This window comes from Cydia fagiglandana, chromosome 7 (assembly GCF_963556715.1).
Source record: "Cydia fagiglandana chromosome 7, ilCydFagi1.1, whole genome shotgun sequence".
Classification (NCBI taxonomy): Eukaryota; Metazoa; Arthropoda; class Insecta; order Lepidoptera; family Tortricidae; genus Cydia; species Cydia fagiglandana.
Window position 1 is genome coordinate 20649478 of NC_085938.1, and position 21506 is coordinate 20670983.

The 21506-nt window shown below is 37.4% G+C and overlaps 1 protein-coding gene across 1 annotated transcript in view; it reads left to right on the plus strand.

The window, feature by feature from the left end:
• LOC134666127 (lachesin-like) overlaps positions 1-21506 on the plus strand; it is a 111571-nt gene that overhangs the window by 41021 nt on the left and 49044 nt on the right. The window contains exon 4 of the mRNA XM_063523281.1: positions 20992-21199. Coding sequence (XP_063379351.1) covers positions 20992-21199 — 208 coding nt within the window. The remainder of the gene's footprint in view (positions 1-20991; positions 21200-21506) is intronic.

Consider the following 21506-nt stretch of genomic DNA (forward strand, 5'->3'; position numbering starts at 1 on the left):
TCCCTTCCGACGTGTCGGAAGCCGGTGTTGCTCGAAGATTCTAACTATTAAACGGTACTTAAATGCGTAAGCACCTCTACATTTATTCTAGCACCCACAGGTTTCGTTTTCAAATATTTCTCTGATTTTGTAATAAAACGAACATACACTTTAAAGCTACATCGAATGGTATATCAGAGAGGTCGAATTTAGTTTAATTCAATCGTACAATGGACTCAATGGTCGGTCGGCTCTGGCTTTTATTGCTGACCTACGCTGGGAGAGTCCGCCATAATGCAACTGTGTTTTGAAACTGGCTTACCCTGTCTTACACTGCTTTCCCATACTAACATTAGCTAGTTCGATTTAAGAATCAGTTACATCGTACTTGGAACTGCACACATATGTCCGGTATCGTCTTGGGTCGGCCCATTCGTTTTTCGTCAAGTTCTTAAATTAGTCCTATTCTGCTTTCGTCACTCATTCTACATTGAAAGCCACCAACGATTCTGACGAATGTAGAATGAGTGACAAAAGCAGAATAGTACTAATTAAAGAACTTGACGAAAAACGAATGGGATGACCCAAGACGATACCGATATGTCCGTATGCGACCGCCTCAAATAAGTACCTACATTTCATTTGATCACGAATTTTCATGTCTTTGCCACACTTTGTTTTACCATGTGTTGTGTCGCTTTTCGTTTTCGCTCCATGCACTTAGGTATTTAATTTCTTCACTATATCGTCGCGAAGAACTCACAGTAAAAATTACAAATAAAAAACCATGATATCCGCGATCCCGGGTACGCATCACGCCCGTCCGTACAGTGTTCGGCAAGCTGCGTTCGGAGAAGAGTCTGTTAACAGGTGTAACAACAGATTTAAGCGCAACAGGGTCTACAGTATGGGGTTCTTCAAAAAAGGAGTGTACAGGTTTTTAAAAGGTCGGCAACGCGCATGTAATACCTCTGGAGTTGCAGGCGTCCATAGGCTACGGTGACTGCTTACCATCAGGCGGGCCGTATGCTTGTTTGCCACCGATGTGGTATAAAAAAAAGTACCTTTCAGGTGTAAGTTTGAGTTGCCCTCATTGACAAGACGGTAAGGTGGTGGTACTGGTGCTCGACGCGGACCCAGTACATGTCATCTTGAAACTTTAGTAGGTAAGTCATTGTCAATAGAGGTGACAGCGGGGTGATGTGCATTAGCATGACGTGCACTAGTACCACCACCTTATTACTGCGCTGTTTCTCCTCTTGCGTGCGTCTTCACATTTCACCAATCAACTCAGATATCTTAACACTATTAAATTCAATCACTAATTAGTCTAATTACCATCCGAATAAACTACAACACCTCCGACAATTAAATCCAACCCTTTAACGACCCCATTACCGAATGTAATTGAAGAGCCGCGGGTTTTCATTGATCTTGTTAAATCACAAGTTTTATTGCGGGTGTTCATTTAATTATGCCCCGTAAAATATGGCGGGGAATTAATAAACATCATTCGGGAGTTAATGCTGTAATTTGCGAGAACGGCCTAATTAAGACGGGATATATGGATGGGCTCTTGATTGGAGCTGGAGATTGTTGTTGATTGTTATTAAATCTTTGGATGTGATACTTCAGGTAAAGACAGTACCTACACGATAAAATCTAGGTATGAATGATCTGGTACCTATATATTTTTACCGTATGCACATTTTTGAGTATTTACCGAGGCCTTATGGACAAACTAGTTTTTACTAAAGTGTCATTTTATGAAACTTGCTAACTATTTATCGTCGGTGCGAATAAAAAAATCGCTTTGTGTTTTTTTGATTTTGGCATATTTGAATTTCTTTTTAAATTTCCCGTCGACCCACATAAATATTTTTGTTATATCTTTATTAGTTTTGAAAATAAAAATTCCGCTATGTGAACACAGAACAACATTTGTCCAAAAAAATAACAGAACAGAAACAAAAAAATAGCTATGTGATTTTTTAGTACATAACGATATTAAATGCCTTGTTTTCCGTCGAGGGTGACGGCGATAATGTTGCACATGGCGATTTATTGTAGAATGGATTACCCGACATAGACCCTAAAATCCGCTATATATCATCTCTCGTACTATGTTACTTTGGCAACAAATCGCTATGTGTACAAACTTCACATATGACGATTTTAATGAACCAAATTTAAGTCGCTATGTAGCAAAATTTGGTTAAAATAATAATATTGTAAAAAATTACATATAAATCTGTTTATTTTCTTCATGAGTATCATGTAAAAATCATTGATCTATCAGAAAGAAAATACAGGCGCAACAAATATATTACAAACAGGAAAATAAACAGTTATTTTTGTCTCCTGAAAAGTAGCTTAAAAATACATGGCGATTTTTTTATTCGCACCGACGTTATGTAAATATAAGTCACTAGTAAATTCATCATTCAGAGACAATTTCAATATGGCGGTTTGTTTACATAGTTAGCAAGTTCCATAGAACGACACTTTAGAGAAAACACGGTATAAACTAGTTTTAAGGAAAACACTCACCAAAAACGGGTTTTCACGGTAACATATATTATACGGTCTGTGGTAATTCGGTAAGGAAGCATTACCGCGCTTGTCGCCTTAATCCCGCCTCTGCAGTCAATTATCTTATTCATGAATGCGGGCGAGCCCCAGGCGTGGCCTGCTCATGTTTAAGTGTAAGCTTATAGTCTATTCATTACGCATTGATTACGCATTCGACTCGTCCCGCTCACATCAAAGGATGCAGGATGTATTCGTGCTGAAGTGACAGTTAATAGGTAGATACAGCAGCAAATTATGTGATATAATTATATGTCAGCGTAAAATTGTAAATAAACAGTCGTTAGATTATTATTTTGCTAGTAAACTTATCAACTGATGGTAGGAAGATTACAAACTAACCTTACCTACATATATCCACACTTGAGAGTTTTATTAACTTTCGCTGCTTTTAAAAGTACCTGTACGTGTACCCAAGAAGGCCCATCATCATTTTTATGTTATATTTTCTTAAAAAGTATGTTTAATATGAACAAGTACTGGCGTACCATAGACAAAACTGCAGGAACATGCTCGCTCGAACATAGACGCAAAATTTGAACCCATTCACACTAATATTCTTTTTAAGTAGGCAAGCTTAAGAACCTTGGGCCTTCTCTGGCGCAAGTAGCTAACTTAAATTGCTACATATTATGTATTATTTATCTGTATTGTTTTCATTATATTTAAAAGTGTGAATAAGTGAGCGAGTTTTATCAGTTGGCTCAGTTTTCAAAAGATTTACCGTGGAAATAAAAGCGTGATATATTTTACGACTGCGACTGTACCCGTTTTACGAGAGCCTAGTGTACAATAACGTAGTTTAAAAACCGAACACGTGTTTGTTAAAACAACAGAGCTGTGGGCAATGTTTGTAAAGGTCAGGATGAGTCCCTAAAATATGTAGTAACGGATTGTTTACGGACAATTTTTGCAGGACTTTAATACGATGTGAACAAAAACATCTGAACACATATAACTGTATTGTTTTGTCTAAATTTAACGGTTGGTTGTTTGTTAAAACAGAAAGCCTTTTCCTTTTAGTTCATATCAAACAAAAAAATAAAATTTGATGAATTTGTGTTGTATTTTCCGGAATCATACTTGAGCAGCTTTATTTTAATTTTAAAATCTTAACCTTAAAGTATAAAAATTAGTAACGGGTTTCCCCAGTCTCATACAAGTGTCGTGATTTTTCTGTATCTTATAGAAACAACAGAATAAACGTTATAAAAATTACTTTACTTCTTGAGCTTGAGCTTATAAACCAAACAATAAACAAAAATGTCCTTAGAAAAATGTGTAACGGTACGGCATCGGCACTCTTGGTGCGTCTGACTTACGATTGCCCGAATAATTCCAATACTTTACCTTTTTCTTTTTTTCTTTCTTTCTTTCTAATGGCAGCGTATATAGCGGAGTCAGTTATGAAGTTGACCCAAAATTTTTTTATTAAGCTATGAGCTTCATCACATATGATCTTTGAGTAATTCTAAGCATTTCAAGCCTGGGAGGCAATAAGGGGAGGGGGGGTACAAAGATGGCCGCCACCCGTCATCATTCAAAAAAATCTGTTCTGGTCCTGGTGGCTACTAGGGCAAGTTTGGTATCATTTTCGTATAAACCGGAGACGTAGAATTCATTGCTGATATTTGTTTTTTTCAGCTTCATAGTAATTTTACAAGAAAAACGTAAAAAGATGAAAATTTAGGATGGAGGTTTTTGCTTTGAGAGCTAATAACTTTTGTATAGTGGCCAAAAATATCATATAAAATAAAGCGTAATTCATGCAGATTCTAAACATATACACTTTGAGTAATATCCTACTGCAAAAAGATGGTGAAAAAAATATTAAATGACCGCAGCGCGGGTAGTTGGACTTTCGTTTATCTTGCGGACCGTCGTTTATCTTACAAAATGATCGAGTACGAGTATCTACGTAGGTATGCTTACTTTGCTAGATTTTATGATGACGAATAAAATAGTTTCATCCAGACATAATTCATCATACAGACATAATTTTATGCACTTTAATTTTAATGCACTTGCAACGATTTGAGTGGGGCCTAGTGTTATTTGACCGGTGTTTTCTGTAAGGTGGAGGTAAGTACGTACTTCCCCAGTTGGGCTCTGCTCGGATAGATCTGGAATGACATCCGCTGTGCTGTGCCCTACCACACAAAGCGAAATGACATTCACAGTGCCCATACCTCTCTTTTGAACGTAGTTTAAGGATATACCCGGGTCCAAAATTGGGTCCGAGAAATAACTATTATAAATGAAATTATTCTAATAAAATAGCGCTCTTATTTTTGCTGATAATATTTAATATTATACTATATAATATAGTGTTTTAACACTAGTTCATCCATACTTAGAAATATGTTTTTAATTGTACTACTTAGGAAGAGGCAAAATATTTATTTTCACGATAATTTTCATGCTATAACTCACTTTAAGTAATTTTATAGGTACTTGTTGTTTTTAATAAATAACTTCAACCTGCACATAACATTCATCTGGATTTGATTTGGTTTGATTTTGTTTGATATTTTACATTTAATATTTGCTTCAGGTTGGTGTGGTGAAAAATTCTGTGTTTCACTCGGCGGCAAATTTTGTTTAACCCTCGTTCTTTGAAACCCTTACAACGCTCAAGATTCCATTTTTCGAACCACTCAGGGCTCCATAGCTCGTGGTTCAATTTTGAAATCTTTCGCTTGATCGGGTATCAATATTAGCACGAGCGGTTAAACAACAACTTTGCCCCCTTGTAAAACAAATAACTATTACATTTAGAAATCATAACAGCTATGTATATTTGTCATACTAATATAGGTTATGCAAGTATGACTTGGTGACAAACCAACGAAGCCCCGCTGAAATTGCGGTTGTACATGATCTTATTTGTTAAGCGAGCCGCCCTCCTCTTTAGACATGGGGATACCTGTGTGTATTTTAGTAGTAGTAGTAGTAAAACACTTTATTGTACAAAAATCAAAACAAAACAGGAAAAATAACATTGGTCATTAGTACAAAGGCGAACTTATCCCTTTAAGGGATCTCTTCCAGTTAACCTTTGAGCAATTGAGGGAGAATTGGAGACGGTAGGCATCCGTACAGTACCAACAGTGTAAATAAAAGAACAAGAAAAGAAAATTATAATGATAATAAAAACGAAAAGTTTCTTAGTTACTTATAAATATACACATATATACACAATTAAATACATATGTACACAACTAAATACATATATATATATATTTTCTATAATACATATTACATATATATAAAACCTACAATACCGCGCACATCCTTTAAATTATATCAAAGTTCTGTAAGTAAAGTTAATTGTATCAAAGTTCTGTATTTTTTTAACCTATACCAGAATTATGTCTGTGTACTGGAAACTGCGGACATTAAATATACAGAAAGCATTTTATTCGTCATCATAAAATCTAGCAAAGTAAGCATAGTTATCTACGTAGATACTCGTACTCGACCATTTTGTAAGATAAACGCCGCCTAGCGAGAGTCCAACTACCCGCGCTGCGGTCATTTAATAATTTTTTCACCATCTTTTTGCAGTAGGATATTACTAAACATGTATATGTTTAGAAGCTGCATGAATTGCGCTTTATTATAGTATTTTTTGTATGATACTTTTGGACACAATACAAAAGTTATTAGCTCTCAAAGCAAAAACCTCCATCCCAAACTTTTATCTTTTTACGTTTTTCTTGCAAAATTACTATGAAACTGAAAAAAACAAATATCATCAATGAATTCCTCGTCTTCGGTTTATACGAAAATGATACCAAACTTGCCCTAGTAGCCATCAAGACCAGAACAGATTTTTTTGAATGATGACGGGTGGCGGCCATCTTTGTACTCCGCCCTCCTCGACTAGACGCACGCTTCTTATCGCCTCCGAGGCTAGAAATGCTTAGAATTACTCAGAGATCATATGTGATGAAGCTCATAGCTTAATAAAAATTTTTTGGGTCATATATGGCAGCGATCCGTAACTGACTCCAGTAATACTATCGAACGTAATTTTATGGCACCAGCAGTGCAAAATTATGTATCGACTGCTAATTCCTTAAAAACACTAATGAATAAGCCATTAGCTTTCAATTAAGGCTTTTACAAGCGCGACTTAGATGCGTCGCAAGGAGAAAATTGCAGGACTATTCACGGAGATCAAAAGAGTCAAATTGAAACAAATCTCGCTTTTGCAGTTTTTAATCATCGTGAGTTTTTTGTAAAAGGCAGAAGAGTTTTGACCTTGTAAATTATGCTGCGCAGGACTATTTTTTAACATAGAGGCCAATTCGACTGTGTTCCTGACATCAAAACGATATCTGAATGATGTCAGTTCGTTATGATTTGCGCGTTCATTTCGCACTGTCTCGCCCGGAGGCGCACGTGCAAATGATAACTATTTATTATTATTCAGGTATCGTTTTGATGACAGGTGCACATCTATTCGTCATATTTTTTGTAAGGATAAGATATCTTCATGGAAATGAATTAAATTTCTAAGATACATAAAAGAAAAAAAAATATTTTAACCGTTCCTCAAATAAAATAAATAAACCGTCCTTCAAAAATACTGTTTTGCTCAGCAGAATATTTATTCGCACATCAGAGTGCTGTTTTGCGTGTGCAAAAAATTTTAAGGTTATTATTAGGTATTTTTTGCTGATCCTTTAAAAAGACCAAATACAAAATGGCAAACTTTTTTTAATTTTTGATGCGTTTTTTTGGCTTGTATGTAAATTTCATATTAACCTGTAAAAGTGCCCTTGGGGCCTGTTTGCTGAATATACATAATATGTTGAAGTATGAAGTTTCAATAAGGGTTGAAAACGTCAAGCACTTAAAGAAACCTACTAAAAGTAATTAGCAAAATATAATTTTACTTTCTACGCAACATTTAGGTAAACATGTTAAATAAAACACAGTACAGAATGTAATGCTTCAGTAATTACATTTTCTCAACACATTCGGCCAACTCACATTCACACAGATTCTCGAAGCACTTTAAGTTTGATTGAGATATTAATTAACCGCACGTTCTTACCTGCAGTAATTAAAGGGGGAGAAGGGGTGCATTGTAACAATTAACTTATTCATGAATAGGGTCCCTAATTAATTAAAATATTTTACGACGCCGTTTCTAGATACGGCCTCTTAAAGAGTGAAGAAAACGTAAATAGTTGCTGGACGTTTTAATGGTGGAGTCTTTATAAATTATGTTTAAGTAGGTACTTGTAAAGCCTGAAGAGGTCTACAGGGTATATTCAAAAGTTTTTTTATAGAATGGCTTACTTACACAAAATGTGCTTGATAAAATTGCCAACTTAAAAAGTAATTTTAGGCTGTACGGTTTAACTCAAGTATTTTTAGGCAATCAAGCGACATGTTTCGGAGAGCGTAGGTCTCCATTTCAAACACTAATAATGCATATGAACAGCGGCGCCGAGTACTTAAACTGAAAATGGAGACCTAGGCTCTCCGAAACATGTTGCGCCAGTGACTATATAAATACGTGAAATAAACCATAAAATTAGCTCAATTTTAGTATTAGTAATGACACTTTAAATCCATTAAAATGTAATTTGTAAAATACTTACCTTTTAGTTTGACGAAAACATTTAACATAAACATATGTAATAAATAAAATATGATGATAAATAGGAGACTGTCATAATATATGACAGATGGAGGTAGTGATAAAACCTGTTGCTAATATTGTGTTATCGCGTTCCGTTCCCAGAGATCAGACTGCGATGTTTAACCTTTTGAGATTATTATTAACTCTTTATTTATTTTTCTTCTTAAGTTAGGTTAATTATAATATGAATATAAAAGTAAAATATAAAAACACTTACAAAACAATACAAAAAAATAGATAGATAGATTATTATTTTGGAATTCACGGGCCTACAAATCCCGGTCTTTTGATAGGCTTGCGTGGGGATATAGATCCAACACGTAGAGATTATTATTATCATTATTTTATTTTTAGTGGTTTGAACTAACATTCAGAATATAATATATTATTATGTTATACAGATGTTTGAGAATATATAGATTCTCTATTATCTTCACCGCACATAACATATGTGACATAACTACATAAATAAAAAAATAAATGACTACTTAATGATAAATGTAAGATTTTTCTATTACACAAGACGGCTCTAAGCCTTAGCCCAGACACTTTATTTGTAAAACCTGTAACCCGAAAACCAATATTATAAAGAAGTTACACAGCGTAATTCGAAATCGATTGAATGCGAAGGGAAATAAAGACGGCATTATAAGCGCCAAGGGTCCGAGCCGAGGTGACCCGACCCGTTATCAAATTTGCCTCAGAGGCCCGAGTGAGATTTACAGTGTAACCGGATTACGTTCCTTTTTACTAAGTGATATCGGCCTACAGATGGATATGACAATTTAAATAAGATTGGCATTTTTGTTAAAAGGAAAATAAAATACGTGGGACGCATTTGAAATCGCCGTGACTCTCGTGCCGTGGGCTTGCGGGCAGGGGGCTCGTGGGTACAGTCACCTGCAATAATATGTTACTCTTGGAAGGCCGCATAAATATATTACCTATGTGACACGCTCTTATGGCTCTACAAATAAGATAGTGTCAGATATTTTTGCGGCCTTAGTTGTGTAAGATATTATTGCAGGTGACTGTACATGCATACCTAGACGTTGGAGAATAAACTATCTTTATCTATTTATCTTTACATAGGTATCTCGCTCTAGAACTCTATTTGATCAATATTTATATATTTAAGCGATATTTATACATGAAACAAATTTTAAATTCTAACCATATCAACAGGTGTTGGATAACATTTAGTTTCATAAAGACAAAAAACAATGCGATACTCGTAATTCTAATTCAATCCAGTTATTTTGAAACCACAATTTTTATGAAATACCCAATTTAAGCCTTCCAAACACCTCTCTAAATTAAAAAAAAAACATTACATACGATACGATGCAATTCTACTGGCATCGCTATCGGCGCAAATATTTTTCCAATATTCATACCTACCTACTCAACGTTACAAAAAAATATTTATCTACTTACATATCTTAAAGGCCCAGGCGCCAATAGACATTATAGATTAAGTAGATACCTAGTTTGCAAATTCGATTTCGAACCACAAAATTGTAGATGAACTAAGTTATAATTAAGTCCTTAAGATTTACGATCCTTTAGGTATTTTACCGTAGTCTTGTTCGAGTGATCAAAACATAGGTACCTTAATGGGTGGGTAATTAGTATTAACTTACTGGAAAAAATATATCTTATTCTTCACCGAAATATATATAATAGCATAGCTTACAAACTTTTCAAACTTATTGCTACAAAAAAGTCAGAAACATTCAAAAAGCATCGCTAAATATTATTTCAACTTACATTACAAAGTCGTAGCTGTTCGTTGAAATCCCAAACGTAGTGTTTACAGCGTGCAAATTTTATAACCTTTGTAGCAAAGTAAATTTTTACTGCGTTTTTGCGACGGCGGTGCGAACTGGGCCCGTTTTTACGACAAACATTAAGCGTTGTCGCCGCCCCGTAAAGTTTTCATTGCAGCGCATTCGACTAGTTTTTGTCAAGTTGGCAAACATTTTACCAAACTTATCATAGACGCGTCGCTAAGCGAGCCGTGTAGTTTAAAATTGCTCTGCTATTCTCAAAGTTTACAAAGCATTTTGCTTCATGTTAACGCGGCCTACCATTTAACTGAAGCGCTTGATATTATGGTCAGCTACTGTCTAGTTGTAGGTTTGGCTGTATGAAGCAGTTTTAATGTAAACATAAACTTAATGTATAAATTACCTATTTTTAATCCCAAAATTTGGCTCGGTAGCTTCTATTACTAGAAAATCTCTTGAGATATGTGATAGGAAAACATTTGATTGTCACATTTACAACACGATAACATCGGTAATTTAATAATAACACAGCTGACACTATCTAATTGTGTCACATCCTACTGATTACGAGCGGAATTCAATATGCAATATGATATTGGTATGACATAACTCTCGATGAATCTCGCTAGTACTCGTAATTGGTCCGTGATATTTTTCTTAGGGTTTGGTTGGCAGTATTACGAATATTTTCACGAATTTCTCCCCTTAAAGATGTCTTGATCATACTTTACACTGGATTTTTGAGGCGCTTTCGATAAGCGCTGAGAACATCGTGCCTGGTGAGTATGTGGAGGAATAAAAAGGGGCAAAGAGGCTTAGCTTGGCTTAGCGCGACTCCGCAAGAAGCAACTTTTCACTTGCTCCGAGTTATGCTTCTTTCGTGTTTGTTCACGTGCCGTTTACTTTGATTAAGTATGGGATTACGGAGTTTACGTTGCCGAATTTTAATGATAGACATTTTGATTTCGCGATTGTAAATATTGGTGTAAGTGCTTAAGTAGAAGAGCAAACAGAGACGATGGGACAAATAGTCTGATGTGCTGTTTGCGCACTTTGTTTGGCGATTTGTGGTCTACGGAATTTGGGACCAAAAATGTTTGGTTTAGTTTTGTTTGTGTTTGAACTTATTTCAGTTTTTATGTCTGGTTGACTAGTTAGGGTTTTTTTAAGGTTGTCTTAATAAATAAGGTTTGTTGAGTACCTAACAAGCACTCGTATCTATTTTTTGTTAATTTCTATACTTAACGTTTTTAATGCTAGTATAATAGTTTTACTGTCTTATTTTTCTTTAAACTGCTCCTATTTGGTCTAAACAAATAAGTATATTCACTATAAAGTCAACTGCAAAATAATATGAATTGTTTTCTATGTAGGTAAAGCAGCGCAAACATTATCATAACTACACGTTTAGGTACCTAAATATTTTATGCGCTCTTAACTATCGGTTAGTGCAGAATAGATCGCAAGTAACATAACTGTGTCAATACATAATTTTCAAATTTCCAAAATACAGTTACAATATTTCGCCCAAATTCAGTGCAGCAATTAGGTACAATGCAAGCAGCAAATGATAATTTGCATTCCGAATGTCCGTTCTATTCGGATGCCTCCGTAACTGCCAGATTCCGGCGCACCAGGGGCTGAGGTCGCATGGTGGGCAGTTAGCTAGGATTTATTTTGCTGCAATTGTGTAAGGTGCTACCTTACCCTCTTGAAAAGTATTTGGCATAATTATCTATGTACCTATTTGTACGGAAGGTGCTACTAAGATTTGATTAGATTCGTTTTGATAGGCCTATCGGAATAGGTAATTTTATTTTTTAGTGTTTAAATATTAAAACTTTAGTTTTGAAAAAGGTATTAAAGAAAAAGCTAAAACATATTAGTTCCCACTTATTTTACGTGGCAGTTGTTTGTAGGAAGCTATTATATTAGAAGACAATTTCAATCTGAATGATAACCGTAGAGTGACAACGAAAATATACTCCTACTTTTTTTTAAATTAAATATGAAAGGTAAAGTGTGAATTAAAAATGTTAGATGTAAAGTAAACGCATTTTTACGTTTCCCTGTGACATTTATCTCTTTAAATTCAACACCGGAAACTTAATCAACAATCTCAATCCCGCGAATTATCTCTGTTCAAGAGTCTAACGGAGAAGGTGCTAAATAACTGCGGGGGCTCGCTGAGTTATGCCCCAGTTTATCATAACTTTACATCATTACATTATTAAAGTTACCTTACAATGAGTGGACAAGGAATGCCAAGAACATTTTATTTTAATTTGTAGGTATAGTATAATAGGTTTGTCACTGTAAATGTTGTACCTATTGACTTGTAAAACTTGAGGCCTACTTGCAAAATACATGTTTGAATTGTGAATTTTATCTTAATATTTTTGTTTGGAAGATACAACATTTAAAAGAGGTTTGTATGAGTTTGTGAATAAGGGGGTTATTTGATGGCGGTAAACATTACATTACCTGGATCAGTGCTTGCGCTAACGTATGTCTAGCTAGCGGCTCGATTCGGGAAATGAATTAGCGATTTACTAGATACGATATAAAAGTTATTAGGTATTATCTTTACTATATCGTATCTAGTTAATATCTAATTCATTTCCCGAATCGCACCGTAGGTATCGTCACGCGCTGCTAATATTCTTCTGATAATATTGGCAGTGTTTCATCTTTTCCAAAGTCTGAAAACTAGTTACAGTGCGCTGAAATTTATATGACTGTGTAATCTCAAACACACGAGCTAAAACCAAAGTTCGTAAGAGTACGCAAGGATTGTAGGATGCCTTCGCCCGGGCACATAAAATATGCAGCCGGTATCGGCGGCGCACTGCGGCAGCGATACGGTCCTAACCCTGCGGGCAAATTTAACGCAGTTGTGACTTTGTCAAAGCAAGAAGTATACCTTTGTTTGCTCTCCGAATTAAAGTTGAAAGGTTGAGCGCTTATTTAGCTGTTTGCGCACTCAAAGCGTTTTAAGCTATCTCCCTGTAGATAGACACGGTTGTGATATGTGGTAAATGCATGTTTACTTTGGTTCAAAGGATGCAGCTATAAGTGCACTGTTTATATAAAAGCCAAAATAACGCTAAATTAGTTGACGTGCAAACGTTTCCTAGGTATTACGGAGTGGACTAGGTAATGTCAAATGTTGAGAAATCTATGTAAACCAGTTATGGTAGGAGCAACGTGTTTATTTACGTAAGCAAATTACGATATATTTTTTTACTAAGAGATATAAGTTAAAATGCAATCCGATTATACGTAAATAAATCTAGAATGTAAAACGAGAAAAGTATGTAATTAATAGCTGATATCAATGAAAGTAAATTGACTATAAATATGCATCTCGCAAACGATATTGACACCACGCACGATAGCAATCCTATATGCGACTTAACGTCATAATGACGTCATCGGCACCAAAGTTGCGCTCTCTGCTCATCAGTGAGTTTGACTGCGGGGTCATCAGTCTCTAGTTATTAACTTAATAACATTTAAAATTGTATGTACTTAAAGTTTAAATTATTACAATTTTTTTTTTTATTATTATTATTAATGGGCTTACTCATGGCCACAGACTAGCCGAGGCGTAGACGTGGCCTACGATGGAGCGAGCTCGCCCAGAAGGTGCCTGTTCACTCTTGATTTGAAGGTTGCCGGGTTATAAGAACACGGAAATATAGACGCCGGCAAGGAATTCCATTCCTTGGCAGTGCGCATAAGGAAAGTAGAAGCAAAGCGCTTCGTGCGAATTGGTGGAATATCTACCAAGTAAGGATGGAAACCGGCCGTGCGTCTAAAAGTCAGATGGTAGAATGGGGACGGTGGAATAAGCTCGTGTAGCTCTTGGGCACACTCCCCGAAGTGCAACCTGTAGAATACCGACATGCTGGCGACTTTCCGCCGATGGGCCAAAGACTGAAGCTTAGCCGTTAGCTTCTTGTCGCCAATCATCCTCCTGGCTCTGCGCTCCACTGAGTCCAAAGCGGCGAGTTGGTATTTAGCTGAGCCATCCCACAGGTGGCTGCAATACTCCATACACGACCGGACTTGAGCTTTGTAAAGTGTTAGAAGCTGTCCAGGTGTGAAGTATCGCTTCACCTTATTTAGGACGCCCAGCTTTCTGGCCGCAGTTTGTGCTTTAGACTCAATGAAGCTGCCGAAGCTGAGGACTGAACTCAGCTCCATGCCGAGGAGTTCCAGGCTGTCGGCAATAGGTACAGATGCACCCCGGAAAGAAGGAGTCAGGTCGAATGGACTCCGTTTTGCGGAAAATAGACACGTCTGCGTTTTGGAGGCATTGAACGTGACCAGATTGTCATCACCCCACTGGGAAACGAGACTAAGGGTCAAGTTCATTCGCTCAACCATGGCCTCTCTCTGTGAACGTATATCCTCCCTGCTGTCCCCTGCACTAGCCAAATATCTCTCAACAACCGTACTGTCATCTGCATAACCTACAATGCTGGGTTGCAGCATGTCGTTAATGTGGAGCAGGAAAAGGGTTGCGGAGAGAGCAGACCCCTGAGGAACACCGGCGTCAATGGCCATGAGGTCTGAAGAGCAGCCATCAATAACTACTCTGATCGACCGTTCAGGCGTTCACTCAAGAAATCAGATAGCCAGCTACAAAAGTCAGCAGGGATGCCGTATGCAGGAAGCTTGCTAAGGAGACTTGCGTGCCAAACCCTGTCAAAGGCCTTCGAGATGTCCAGTGAAACAGCAAGCGCTTCACCGTTCCTCTCGATGGCCTCGCCGCAGCAGTGCGTGACATACGCTAAAAGATCCCCAGTAGACCGACCTCGGCGAAAGCCATATTGACGGTCACTGAGCAGATCATTTGCTTCGAGGTATGCCAGCAGCTTGCCGTTAAGTACCCTTTCCATGACTTTACAGAGCATGGAGGTAATGGCGATTGGTCGGTAATTGCAGGGATCAGCACGACTACCCTTCTTGGGTACTGGCTGCACGTTTGCAAGCTTCCAGGATTTCGGCACCGTTCTTGTTTGGAGAGAGAGGCGGTACAGGCGTGTCAGTACAGAAGACAACTCAGGCGCACACTGCTTTAGTACACGTGCAGGTATACCGTCTGGTCCACTGGCCTTATTCACGTCAAGATTCTGCAGAGCTCGGCGTACCTCTTTTTGATGAATAGCAATTCTCTGCATAGAGGAACTGCATTGAGGTAGCGTAGGTGGAAGTTTTGAGCCTGCGTCTAGACGTGAATTGCTCGCAAACAGAGAAGCAAACAAGTTTGCTTTCTCTGTTGCGGAGTGGGCCAGTGTCCCATCAGGTTTCTGCAGAGGTGGCAATGTGGGTCGGCAGAAGTTGGATTCGACCGCTTTCGACAGGGACCAGAACCGCTTGCTACCAGGAGGGTAGGAGGCGAGTTTGGCCCCTATTCGACTGACGTGGTCGAATCGAGCCTTTCGAAGCACCCGTTTGCAGGACTTGGCAGCTGAGTTAAAGGCTTTTTTCCTCGCGCGAACCCTCTGTGCTCCAGCTTTGGTATCGCGGGCTAATACCCAAGCCTGGTATGCAGACTGCTTAAGGGCCTCGGCTCGAGCACAGTCCGAATTGTACCATGCTCGGGTCTTGTGATCGAGCGATAGGTCGGAGAACGGAATGAAATATTCCATTCCCTGCCGAATCACATCCGCAACAGCCTCAGCAGAACACGAGGGGTCACCCGAAGAAAAACAGACCTGCCGCCAGGGGAAAGACGCAAAGAAATGCCGCATCTCATCCCAGTCCGCTGACTCGTATCGCCATACTCTCCTCGTGCCCCTAGGGCAGAGATCAGGAGGAGAGTGGATCGACACGGATTTCACTAGACAGTGATCGGACGATCCTAGCGGAGCTGAGACCGAAACCGAGTGCCTGTCTGGATCAGTTGTCAGCAGAAGGTCAAGGCAATTGGGTGTATGGTCAGTAACATCCGGTATCCGCGTCGCAACATTTACCAGCTGGGTAAGGTTTAGGGATACAGCAAATTTGCGCGCTTCCCTCCCAGCGTGGCAAGTATTCTTGAACGGGAACTGCCACTCCTCGTGGTGGGCGTTAAAGTCCCCAAGGAATACGAGTTGAGCCGCAGGGTACCGCTGTTGGGCTTTATCTGCCATCTCAGTAAGGTGGTCAAAGAGCCTAGTTGTCTCCTGGTTTCCGCTGTGCGATCGGTAGACACAGGCATACAGAGTTTTCTCTGAGCCCGAGTCAACCATAATCTACAAAGTGGAAAACCCGGCAGCCTCAAAGCAACGGAGACGCTTGCAGCAAATGTCATCGCGGACGTACACACAGACCCCAGCACGTGCTCTGAACTTATGTTCCAGTGAGTAGCCTGGGTAGTTGAGGTACGACGCGTCCGCTGGGGACACAATATATTATGGAAGTGTTTTTTTAACATAGTTTTAAATTTAGGCATATTATTTTCGCGTCTTTATATCTTATTTTGATACGTCTTTGATTGGGAGCACCAATCAGCATTAGCGACTCACGTTGATTATCGGTGCTGACGACGGAGTTACTAATAGCAGTAAGCAATGCAAACTTACATTGTGACATCAAAACGATATATAAGTAATGTCGCTCGTGCCAGGAAATTTACGTACAAGTAGCACGCCTGCCGTGTCACGCGCATCTCATGTAACTTTAAAAGTTGAGTTTCTAGATAATTACGTTTAAAGTTTTAAAGATTCAAATGCTGTTATCGTTGACGGTTCATCGTATTTTTTTATTTTTTCTATTCTACATGTTGGAAATATGGTCACAGATTATGCCCTTTAATATTTTTTTCGCATAATTGAATAGTGTTAATTTTATTTGAATTAAATGATTCCGCATGATCAACTCTTCCATACTATAGTGGTCACACGAAGTCATGTAAGTCAAGTTACATGACATACGCGTGATCAGATGTGGCATGTATTACTTTTGTTGTCGTATAATCCAAGCGGTCGGGCAGTCATGCCTAACTCCGGTAACTTAAGAAACGATGGTGATATTTTGGTTGTCAGTCATGCAACTCAAGTTAACTGAGTTGTGCCTGACGCCATCGGCCAAAAATTAAGTTACATGAGTTAGTCATATGCTTTTCTCCGTAAATAATGAAGATTTTCAAAATTTTCGTTTAGATACCTACTTAATGGTTCTGAAGACGATTTAGACTGGTTATCCAACACTCATGTAACTCGAGTTAACGGAGTTGGGCGTGACACAGGAGACGCGCGACTGATATCATTTTGATATCACGAGTATCACAACAAAAGGTCGTGTCAAAATAAGATGGAAACTATGTCAAATTGTTAAAACAGAATCAATTTCGATGCGTTAAGCCGTAATGGATTCAACGTCATTCAACCATATTCAACCGACGTGGCAGCGCCGCCAAATCGCAAATTATCCATAAATTGAAAACCGGTGCAGAGAATGACATTACTCTAACAGAGGTTAGGTAATGGTAAGGGATCGTGTGGTTGGAATTCAATTTCCGATAGTACGTGTTTGGGAATAAAGATAGACTGCTGGTAATGTTTCAAAAGGTAATGTATGAGTGAAGGTAATGAGTTTATAAGTATTATTATGTAGATCACCTACAGCAGGCAGAAACACGCCTAAAGATCCCGCAACCAGTAAGGGTAGAACACTTTCATTCCATGGATTTAAATTCGAATTCAACTACAAGTAATTTGTTTACAAGATTGTATTTAAGGACACATGCTTATTAAAAATAAATGTATGAGGACGTTTAATGAAGTTTTTTTTATATATAGTTCTGCTACAGCACTGCACCGCTTAACCCTGTTACGCTATTTTAATACAATACTTGTATAATACTTGAAGGGTATAAAAAGTTATAAAATTTAACGATCATAGGTTTGATAATGATTAAAACTTTTACAGGCTCGAATATTCGCCACTAGAGAAAATGAGTACGGAGAAAAATAGAATAAACTTTCTAACCCAAATAAAAAGAAATACCTAGTCGCTTCATAATATCTAAGTGTTTAAAGTGTAAGATACACTTTTTTCTGAACAGTTTTTTCACAGGGACGTTGAAATTTCATAATAATTAGAACTTTTTTTATCAAAATAAACTTTTTAAAGCCTTTTGTGTTAGATTTTAAGAAGATAAGTACTTGTTTTTGTAATATCTGTGATAACAGTATCCGAAACTATTTGTTATCAGTGTAGAGCGTTTCCGAACGCATCTTAAAAAAAGGTATGTTTAATGTCTAATGGGTGACCACACCCTCTTTGCCGGTAGCTTCTCTAACGATAAGTACTTGCTGTAAAATAAAACCTAATATTAAAATAAAACAAGTGTTCCTCCAAACCTGCGTTTCACTAAACTCCAAATACTACATGGCGCAGTCGGTAGGATAAAAGCCATTAACAGTATTAAAAGTCCCAGTAATAAAAAAGAGCTACAAGTGTTTCTAGGAATGGTAAATTACCTAAGGAAATTCGTTCCTAACCTAGCTAAAATTGCATCACCACTCCAATTACTTCTTAAGAAAAATGTAGATTGGTTATGGACAGATGTACATGAAAATTCGTTTAATAAAATAAAATTGCATGTCACCGAGGCACCTGTTCTGCAAAACTTTGATGTAAAACAACCGGTGGTCCAAAATGGCCAAAATGGAAAACCTGTTTGTTTTGCATCGAGGAGTTTAACAGCATCAGAGAGGAATTTCTCACAAATAGAAAAAGAACTTTTAAGTGTAGTCTGGTCAACCAGGAAATTCCATTACTATATTTACGGGCAAAAGTGCATTGTTCTTAATGATCACAAGCCACTGGAAACCTTACTTAAAAAATCTATACATGAGGTTCCATCGCCCAGACTTCAAAGATTAAAATTAAAATTACTTAAATATGACATTGAATATCAGTACCTTAAAGGTAAATTTATGTATATTGCTGATCTGCTGTCACGTGCTTTCATGTCCGGTAATGAAACTGATGAACCAGATATGTATGATGTCATTCACTGTGTCGGCCTAGCAAATAACTTGCAGTGCACTAATGAATTTAAAAAAGAATTAATTTCTGAAACTAATAAAGATACAGAATTGTCAAATCTTAAAGAATTTACTAAAAATGGATGGCCAGATAAAAAACATATTCCTGATAACATGCAATATTATTTTAAATTCAAAAGTGATATTACTGTTGATGATAATTTGTTGTTTATGAATCACAGATTATTAATACCTAAATCTTTACGGACACACATAATGGAAAAATTGCATGAAGGCCATCTTGGTATGACTAAAATGAAAAATCTAGCTAGAAGTCTGTATTATTGGCCTAAAATTGATGAACATCTAGATAATTTTGTAAGACAGTGTTTTGTTTGTCAAACTTACCAAAATAACAACACAAAAGAGCCCCTATTATGTCATAAAATCCCAGACTTACCTTTCTCAAAGCTAGGAACAGACATAATGGAATATAAAAATAAAAGCTATCTAGTGATATATGACTATTTTTCTAAATGGCTAGAAGTAAAACCAATAAGTAATAAAAGTACCAAGACTGTCATAAGTTGTCTTATAGATATTTTCTGTATATTTGGTGTACCAAGTGAGATAGTCTGTGATCATATTCCCTTTGACTCACGAGAATGTAAAAATTTTGCTAATATATGGGGATTTAAATTTACCTATACCAGCCCTAGGTACCCACAGTCAAATGGTATGGCGGAAAGAGCTGTACAAATTGCTAAAAAAATACTTATTAAATGCCAGGTGGACAACACAGACTATAGGGTAGCGCTTTTACAATATAGATCTTCTCCTGTTTGTGGCACTAAGTTTTCACCAGCTGAATTGTTAATGAATAGAAAAATAAAAACTAAATTACCTGTAACATCTACATATTTAAGACCAAGACTGAATATTAATATTAAGAGTGAGTTTCATAAGACTGTATCTAGAAATGTAAATAACTATAATGCTAATACCAAAAGTAAAAATAATTTTGTTGTTGGCCAGAAAGTCTGGTTTAAAAAAGACTGTAATAGTAATAAGTGGCTACAAGGCCAAATTGTTGAAAACAATGGCCTGAGGTCCTATGATATTATAGATAATAGTAATGTTAGGTACACTAGGACTTCTTATCATGTTCGACCTGGGTGATTGGTAGTCTTCCGGCGCTCTGCTACTGGTTGAGTGTGGGGCTACATAGATTCTTATATTGTGTATGGTACTTACTATAGATACATTATTAATCATAAGGTAGTATGTAAGTAGAGTCACATACAGATTTTTTTTTACTATGTGTAAAACTAAAATTAAATTTGTAGTGGTAAACGTAGACTTAGTATTTTCATCTGTAATGCAGCGTTGCTTAAAAAAAAAGGGGAAAGAGAATGTATAATTTTTTAAAAAAAGAAAGGGGAAGATGTAATATCTGTGATAACAGTATCCGAAACTATTTGTTATCAGTGTAGAGCGTTTCCGAACGCATCTTAAAAAAAGGTATGTTTAATGTCTAATGGGTGACCACACCCTCTTTGCCGGTAGCTTCTCTAACGATAAGTACTTGCTGTAAAATAAAACCTAATATTAAAATAAAACAAGTGTTCCTCCAAACCTGCGTTTCACTAAACTCCAAATACTACAGTTTTTGCCGTTTATTCTGAAATATTTTGTAGTAAAAACCTTCAGTTAGGAATGCGGTCTCGCGGTAGCATTGGTTTACACGGAATTATGGCTTGACTATAAATGTACCTACCGAGTCAATGACGGAAATGCAGTACTTATTTTCACATTTAATTACATCTCAATACTTTTTTGTAGTAGAAGAATTGCGTTGCGAGATTTGCATCTTATTTCATGTAATGTTTTTATTGGGATTATTTGTCATCCCATCTTATAGAAGGGGGACCTTTACCACGTTTTCCAAGTCCACTTCATATAACTAGAAATTATTTATTTGTTCCAGGTGGCCTGGATCCACATCGACCGGCAGATGATCCTCACAATCCACCGCCACGTCATCACGCGGCTGGCGCGTTTCTCCGTCTCCCACGACAACGCTATGACTTGGCTCCTCCATGTGAGCCAGGTTCAGCAAGAAGATAGGGGGTACTACATGTGCCAAGTGAACACTAATCCTATGATCAGTCAAGTTGGATATCTTCAAGTTGTTGGTGAGTACTACTATCTTGTGTTGCTATCTTTTAGTAATACTCGCCTTACGCCTCTTCGTTGATAGTTTCCCCGTCTCTTACGTCAATGATATGACCTGGCTACTCCATGTGAGCCAGGTTCAGCAAGAAGATAGAGGGTACTACATGTGTCAAGTGAACACTAATCCTATGATCAGTCAAGTTGGATATCTTCAAGTTGTTGGTGAGTACTAAGTACTATCTAGTGTTGCTATCTTTACGCCACTCGCCTTACGCCACTTCGACGATAATTGAAGAGCTTCCCCGTCTCTTACAACAATGATATGAC